An 8,308-nucleotide genomic window follows, 5' to 3' on the forward strand; every position below is an offset into this window, starting at 1 on the left:
TACTACTCCAATTAGCACCACCGTCGCACTAGAACCACGGCATATAATCCGGCCGAATGGTGCGGTCTGCCAAAGGGGATAGATAGGTATTGGATGCAGCGATTACGTGGACTTGGACGACAGTGGCCATGCAGCCTAATTGTCTCAGACGGTTGTTGGGCAATTCTTGGGTTGAAGAAGTACACTGATACTATGCCAGAACCTGCAATGAAAACCGTCACCCGCAATGAAATTCGACTGTCCCTCCCCTGTCCCTTGGTATATACCTACAAGATTGAACATGGGCCATCTAATGAAACTATTCTATGACCGTATTGCGCGGCTTGGTAGAGATATGAAAACTACGGACGCTATGTACAAATTTCATTGCGGGTGACGGATTTCATTGGGGGTTCCGGCATAGTAAAACAAGACATGCCGTGCTCCGCTACGGCACAATTGATGGGCGAAAACGTGAAAAATCAGAGCACGTACGAACTGTCGTCTGCTACACGTGAGAGAATCAGACAGCTTCTAGATCAACGTCAACCACGGCCTATCGTGTCACGGTGCTATGCAATCAAATCTCATCTGCTTCATGAGTTTTCCTATGGTGGTCATCCTCCCCTGTCTCGGCAAGTTGGACCTGTCATGAGGGCTTGCACTTTGCAACCGTGATGTATCAAACCAGCAAAAACTTATATTAGGTTTCCAGAACCTTCAGATCTATCAACCTCTGATGGCAGCACGATCTTTCATTCGGATATTGATGGAGTCAGGAAGGTACCATCAGCAGAGTGTCTCAACCGGAGTGAATACCGGGGTTAGACTCATTAATATGACAGAGTACATCCAGAGTACGCGTGCCCCGCCAAAGATGGTGCCTAAGGCCTGAAGTATGAAGTGGTCCGTGCCGCGGCTACTAGCTAGGCCAGAAACTCGGGTGATGCATGCACACAGTGGTTTGTAACATTACATGTTGGTGTGGCAAATAAGATAGTAGATAAATCATAGCTATAGTGTAACCGAAATAAGCAAAAATGTAGTTATAGAGACGTGAGGCTCGAAACAAAGGAAACTCCGGTGAGACGCGGGCGTGAGCGATGAGGCCAGCGCCTCGTCAGCAGGAGTCTTAAGTCTCACAGGGGTGTGCGGACGAACGTGGCCAGCGCGCTGTGATGAGCTTGTATACCCGAGCGCGCGGGACATTCCCACACCTATTTGCACGTTCAGATGGCGGAAAGCAGCGAGAGTTGGTACTCGTGTGAGAGAGCGTACCTGTGCTTTTTATCTCGTACAGTAACAGTAATGGATACCGGTGGAAGAACGATGGTGGCCGAGGCTGCTTGGTGAAGCTTGAGACCAAGTTGGAAAGGGTACTGAGGTCACCTGCAATCTGCCCCGTGGTCACGACAGGTCTGCGATTGAAGTGAGTACAGGTGTAAAAGAAATTGAGCGACATACCAATTCAGCGAGTGGCCATTCGGCTGTGGGTGTGAGCTTGCTGAACGCGGCTTGCTGGTTTACGCTTGCAGGCGGATAGCGTAAGAGCAAGCCCTCAGTCACGGTCGGGCAGGCCAAGGTGCCAGGGATGAGATAGGGCGCGCCGTGTGGCGGGGCACGAACTGACCGTGGCCGATCATGAGCCCATAGGTGTCTGCGATGGACGTTTTGATCTGTGGGGAATGGTGTTTGAGCGAGAGGGCATACCTGCGAACCCTGCATCGGATGCAACGAGGGGAAGGATCACGAGAAAACTGGGGGTAGAATCGGATGGAGGCAAGGTGTTCTTTGCGAACATCAACTGGAGTCGGAAAGAGTGCTATCGCCACCTGGGAGCATGCTTTCGTGAGATCGTGGCCAAAAAGCGATAGATATGGTACGCACTGAAAACCCTGCTCCGTAGTCCTGGTGGGGCTGAAATAAGCGTGTGTAAACATTAGAGGACTTGGACGACATACCAATCGTGCAACTGCGAGGATCCATGGTGCGAAAATGGGGAGGGGAAGGGGGAGGGGAGGAAAGAATGGCGACGAGCAAAGCGCCAGCTCAGGGACCATTATCTTATCAACGGGAGTATGGCCCAAAATGGTTGAGGATGTCCGGATCGGGAGCAAATCTGATCTCAGAGGAATCTGATCAAGAGCACAAACAAAAAACCAAATAAAAGCGGGCAGAAATATTGAAGATACGAGTAACTTAAAAGACGACCCCAGTGAGGACGCGAGATGCAAGTCGGACTTGCGGAGCAAACATCCGAACTCGGAGGTTAGCGTGGATAGGGGCTGATGCGCAAATCATACTTTGAAGGCTCGGCGGAGCATTGACACTGACAGTGTGCGGCTGGATCTCCTGTTAACTTAGTCTACGGTATTGCAATCGTATTCGTGGCTATAAACACAGCGTAGCAGCCTGATGCAGATAGTCTCGATGCTCGAGATGTCTAAACGGAAGGTGTTAACCGAATGGTCTTATGGATTGGCCGCGAGAGCTTCCGAAATGCTCGGGTGGCGATGTCTTCCGCGCTCCTTTTGCACTGCGCGTCGTCAACATCGACTCGGACCTCCGCGTATCCGCAACACATCCTTCATCGTTCTCATGCTATCAGTGTATGAATGTGTTTCACCCTTGCGACGCGTCAGCTACCTCCATAGCCACCGCACTAGTACCAGGGACTAGGAGAAAGTAGGCACGATCCGTCGATTCAGAGGCTATAACTTTCAAGTTGCTTGCCCGATGCTACGTTAGCGCCAGCACTGACATCTCTTCTCAGGGCTTCATAAATACCTTCCAAACGGTCGTCTCTGGGCTTCCTCTCGACCCCTCTACTTTGCCATGTCTCCTACGCTGTCTACTCAGGATGTCGGCGCTCTCTTTCCCGCCCCCGCCCCTCCTCCATCTGTTCTCGCGCCTCGTCGGATCCCCAACTCGGGTCCCGAGTGCACGGCTGCTCTAGTCAAGACGCTGAAGCACAACCATGAAAAGCACCATGTCTTCTTCAACGAGCGAAGCTTTCACAAGTACGTCGACCTGCTTCTGCCTTGGCTGAGGCTCTGTACATCGTCCTTACCATCGCATCAGTCATGCAGCCCACCACCTCATCTGCATCTGGGCTCTAGGCGCCAGCGGACCCTTGATCGAGTCTGCATACAATGACACCCACGTGGACCACATGAAGGACCAGTTCAAGCCTCCACAGGAGATCACAGACACCAACTTCGTCGAGCATCTCGGTGATGAAAAGTACGTTATGTCCGGCTATCATGCTAAGCACAGCCGACCTTACTTCGACTCAGCTACTATACCGGATACCTCAACTACTTCCACGACCTGGTCCTACGCAAATCTGCTTCCGAGCTGCTTGAAGAATACATCTTCTCCGAGAAGTACAACATCGATCCCGCCCGTGAGGCCAAGGGCGAGAAGCAACCCGAGATGCTGAACCGATTCGTTGAGATCATCATGCACCCTTTGATTCATACCGGCTATGGCGTTGAGTTCGGATTGCCTGGTATGCTAGCTGAAGGTGGGTGACTCCGGTTTATCTGAATGTATATGTCACTGAAGCGGATATCACCCTAGGTTTCGCTCAGACGTCCATACACCCAGCAGGAGCTACAACTCTCGTCTCGCAACTACTCTTCAGGTCCCAACCCCTGGATCGTCCGAAGGTCCACCCTTTCTCCATCCTGGCGAAGATGCTCAAGGACCCGCGGTTCGAGGACAGGATTCTCGACAAACACGAGTATGCGGAGATGCTCGAGTCGCGTGGTGACATCATCGTCGAGTATGGCGCTCAATGGGTCGTCGACATTCAGAATGAGCAAGACTACGAATTTTATCTCGAGCAGCTCATCTGGACCGTGACCATGATCTACGGTATCGGCAGCTGGAGTGAGAAGGAGCCGTACGCAGCTGATTTCTTCACGTTCGTCTAACCAATTTCTCAGCGTAAGACGTTTCTGACAGTGCCTTTCCACAGGATGCACGCAGTCACCTCCGCGCTCTTCCTCCCCTCCGTCTGCGCCAAAGTCAGCCACAGATCCCAGTCACTGCTCCTCCGTGCCCACTTCCTCACCTCCATCACCTGGTGGCTCGTGCGCGGGCGCCCCTCGTTCCCCATCGAGCGCTTCAACGCCCTCACGCCCACCTACCCCAAGCTCCCGGGCCCGCACCCCACCCCGGCCGCCGACGCCATCCCCTCCCTGTCGTCGCCCTACGCCGTCGTGCCCAACGCGTGGATGCCGATCCTGCAGAGCACACTCGTGCACCCCAACGAGCACCTGTGCAAACTGCAGCGCGCGCTCGCGCATTTTGCGGAGCTTTACGGTCACCGCCCCGCGGGCTACTTCGCTGGCGCGGGCCTCGACCAGGTGGAGAAGCTGGACGGGTCGATGTTCGTCCGTGTCGCTATTCTCACGGGTGATTTGCTAGGTTGGTCGAGGGAGGGCGAGCCGAATGCGGGGATGTGGGACTGGCAGGAGTTTGAGAGGGCCGCGATTGAGTCGGAGAGGCTGGGCGCGGAGCAGGAGGCGGAGAAGGAGTGCTTGGAGGCGGACAAAGCCTAGATGGAGTTTTCGTCCGTTCACGATTTGTCTGACTGTAGTTCTGAGATCTTTCCGTATCTTTACAGTAAATATATGCTCGATTTTTGCTTATGGATGTGTAGTAAGCCCTACTTTACCTCTCTCAACGCATCTCAGTCTTATATTTTGCTTCGCTTGCCATTTATTCTGTGCTCGTTCCCTTCAACGTCTGGCTCAAAAGTACTGTCGTTCTTTGCGCCGTGACACATCTGTTTGCCCTAGTACTGTACACAACCTTCTTTACAGTCAAGTACATTCTGATCGCGGTATATAGAATCTTATATTCAAACAATACATCAAGGAAGGGGGACAGGATAGGAAATTTAAACAAACCATGGACGTCAAGCTCCACGACTTCAAACACACGTCCAAGCAATATTCAAGTCGGAAATGTGATAACCAAGCATCTAAACACAGTAGAACATATTCCGCATCGCTACAACTGCCGCCCAGTAAATAAGCAAGACCACCACAGCTCACGCATACGGGTAGTCCTTCATCATTTCCCGCAGACGGCCTGGCTCGATGCGCGGCTCGAATACGTAGCTGAACGCGGGCTTGTCGGTCGGGACGCCGCGCATATACGCGAATGAATCGATTTCGGGGCTCTCCACCGGGTTCCGGAGCGCGTCCTTGGAGTACTTGGTCGGGTCGAACGAGATGCGGAAAGCCCAGAGGATAACGATGGCGTTGATGATAAGCGAGCGTTGGGCGAGGTGTTGGCCTGGGCAGATGCTGTTGTACGATACGAAAAGGATGGCAGGTTCAGCGAAGGTAGTCAGTGAGAGGAATGTGGGGGACGAACCGCCGTCCGAAGCCGAAGGCGATGTGCCGCATGTCGTTGAGGTCCGTGCGGAAGGCGCCGTCTTCGGTGAGCCACCGGTTGATGTCGAACTTGTCGGCGTCGGCCCAGAACTCAGGGTCTCGGGATATCGCCCAGTGGTTCCCCCAGACAGTCGTTCCCTTGGGAATACAGTAGCCATTCTATCGTGAACACGGTCAGTAAAAACATTGAGCAAGGTGGAAGAAAAGGCTTACCCAGATGACATCGTCGGTTGTATAGTGCGAGAGACCTAAGGATATGGTTCAATGTGACTCAATGCTGCATTACACGATATAGTAACGCACCTGTAGGAGCAATCGGTCGCCACCGGTGCATTTCTTGCACAAACGCCCTGACGAGCGGGAGCGAGTTCTCGTCGTCGAATGTCGGCGCTGTAAGAGATGTCACGTCGGCCGCATTGCTACAGCACATAACTATATCGTGCACGAACCTCTGTCACGCCCGACAACTGCGTCAATCTCGGCCTGCACGCGAGTCTGGATTTCGGGATGGAGTGCAGCGGTCATCATGATCTGACACGCTCCGATCGCGCTCTGGAACACAGGTCAGTTAGTGCATCGGTTTGTAGACGAAGGGTGATGCCTACGGTTTCAGAGCCAGCGGCGTAGAATGAGCCAGCGAGGAAGGCCATCTCCTTGCGCGACATCCCGTAGCTGCTCTCGTTCTCGAACAGGTGTCTGCTGAACGAGGGGCCCGCGTCACCATCAATCTATAAAACAGGATTGAGTATGAGCGAACGTTCTGGCAACGTAATATGGCGCACAACCACACGTACCAGCTTGTTCTGTACATTCTCCAAATGCCCCACGAACAATTTCGTATCGGTTTCGTGTGTCTTCCTAAGCTCTTGTCCGTACCAAGGCATATACTTAAGCCACCTAAACGGCGCATAGTCGACGAGGTATGCGCCAGGGCGGATCGCATCACGCATCATGGCCATGCTGCGCTCGATATCCTGCACCTCGGGGTCTGACGTGTTGGCGGGTTTGCTCTTGCCATACGCGACCTTGAGCACGACAGACGAAGCGTACGAACGCGCGTGACCCTGGTATTTCATCGGCTCGTCGAGCAAGCCAATAATTGTCCCGCGAACATGTTCCATCTGTAGAGGAGCGTAGGTGCCGATAGCTTTTGGCTGGAGGTGGGTATGCAATGCGCTGGCGAACTGCGAATGAGCGGGGGGTTGACATGGAACCTGGACTGGGAAGATACTAACCGTCGCATGAGACGAAGCCGAGCGCCATTGGCAAATCCGATGTTAACGCCCCTAGTGAGCAACTCGGTGATGGAAATGCGGTGGGGTCTGTCAGCTAGCAGACCGCCCTGTCTTTCCATAATGTCGAAGATCGCCTAAAATAATGGTTGAGCAAATACTCTTGCTCCACGCGATTCATACTTCGTACCTGCTGTCCACCTATGACAACGTACTTCTCTGTTCCATCTCTGAGTGTAATGACAGGACCGAACTCCTTAATCCACTCTTCCATTTGAAGGAAAGGCCTAAAGCACGAGATGGTTAAGTTGAACGTGTCCTGAAGCATGATTACAACTCACAATTCCGAGTTCTGCGGGATTTTGTGCCCGTAGAACCAATGGTTTGTCGGCGGGCTCGGGGGCATAGGTCGTGACCTGCGAGACGAGTAGCTCTTCCATGCCAACGCACATGCCGATAACGAGATGACAGCGAGTCCTAGAATGTTGGGATCAACATCCTGGAGTTTGGTCGGAAGCTGGGCTGGAAACAGCGATTCGAGTGCGCGGGACATGGTCGTCGAGGTTGAGGGTTACTAGAGGAGATGTGTTCGAGACGTTTTAACGACATAGCTTCCAAAAGTCCAGAAGATTAAATAGAAGTTGCCTGCGGGATTCGGGCGCCTGAACGGTCTCCGGAACGTGAAAAATGCTGACCACTCCGGGGAAAGGTGTGATCGACTATTACTCTGTGCGGTCGGTGCATCTGGAGTGGTGGTGGGAGTTTAATAGTTTGCTTCCCTTACTGCGGCAAGTCCCGACGGTCTCCGATCGACAGTGCAGCCCTGGACGGAACGGCGCATCGAGTCGTTGACCGCAGGGAGTGGGATAGATGGACATCGGTCATGCAGCCTCATTTGCTTTGGATGATTTTTGGGCGACCTTGGGGTTGAAGTAAGTAGCTAGACTGGTAGAAGAAGACCGCAGCGAGACGCGTCGGAGATACAAGTCGAACTGGTGGAGCGGACATCCAGGCTCGGAGATTAGCGGTCCTTCGCATGACACGGGCTAATGCCCAGGCTCCTACACAGCCGTCATTCCGAGTTTAGTGAGGCAATTGCTAGTGCGGAGGGACTTAGCGGAATCTGAGGTACATGACCCTTACGGATCCACCCGAACATTTTCAATCTCAGCAACCTTGTTGGCCTCACACTCTCCAGTGAGGGTGGGCAACGCCCACCCGAGACGCGTTACAGTTATGTAAGCTTTCCCATCCCCAAAATTTCAAACTCCGGTGTGTGCGAGTCGCGTCTCGTCATAGTGAAGTCCTTGAACTACTCATTTTCACTCCCTGGCCGTGCTACATCAGTAAGATAGCTTTCTATTTATTTCTAAAAGCATAGAAGAAGTCATTATTAAAGATATAGTACATAAACTAGGGAAAGTAAGCGCAATAAAGGTATTGAACTCAATCACCTCCTGAGTGTGAGCCACCTGAGGCTGGCGTACGAAGTTCTGAGACATGTGCCTGCTTAGCCAGAGCTTCGCAAGTGATCTTTGTTTGAGCCTTCAATGCGATAAGTATATTTTTCTTGAGCTTGAAGGAATTCTTGGCCGGAAGTGTGTTATTGTCTCGTCGATGGAGATCCCATTGGCTGTCGAGTTCCTCCCTGTTAAGTCCATCAAGTACCTTCTCATCCAAAATCAA

General features: G+C 52.7%; 2 protein-coding genes across 2 annotated transcripts; one reads left to right on the plus strand and one right to left on the minus strand.

The window, feature by feature from the left end:
* Positions 1 to 2,500: 2,500 nt before the first annotated feature.
* Positions 2,501 to 4,857, plus strand: CONPUDRAFT_128865 (uncharacterized protein). The gene is made up of 6 exons (XM_007773996.1): positions 2,501 to 2,664; positions 2,753 to 2,999; positions 3,061 to 3,222; positions 3,276 to 3,505; positions 3,562 to 3,907; positions 3,962 to 4,857. The coding sequence occupies exons 2-6, from the start codon at positions 2,815 to 2,817 to the stop codon at positions 4,545 to 4,547; spliced, it is 1,509 nt and encodes a 502-aa protein (XP_007772186.1). The 5' UTR covers positions 2,501 to 2,664; positions 2,753 to 2,814; the 3' UTR covers positions 4,548 to 4,857.
* Positions 4,858 to 4,951: 94 nt separating this feature from the next.
* CONPUDRAFT_109161 (cytochrome P450) lies at positions 4,952 to 7,037 on the minus strand. The gene is made up of 10 exons (XM_007773997.1): positions 6,964 to 7,037; positions 6,813 to 6,909; positions 6,626 to 6,759; positions 6,185 to 6,566; positions 5,996 to 6,118; positions 5,840 to 5,942; positions 5,694 to 5,780; positions 5,604 to 5,638; positions 5,371 to 5,549; positions 4,952 to 5,300 (listed from the first exon to the last, which is right to left on the minus strand). The coding sequence occupies exons 1-10, from the start codon at positions 7,026 to 7,028 to the stop codon at positions 5,042 to 5,044; spliced, it is 1,464 nt and encodes a 487-aa protein (XP_007772187.1). The 5' UTR covers positions 7,029 to 7,037; the 3' UTR covers positions 4,952 to 5,041.
* Between the last annotated feature and the right edge of the window lie 1,271 nt (positions 7,038 to 8,308).

This window comes from Coniophora puteana (assembly GCF_000271625.1).
Source record: "Coniophora puteana RWD-64-598 SS2 unplaced genomic scaffold CONPUscaffold_11, whole genome shotgun sequence".
NCBI lineage: Eukaryota > Fungi > Basidiomycota > Agaricomycetes > Boletales > Coniophoraceae > Coniophora > Coniophora puteana.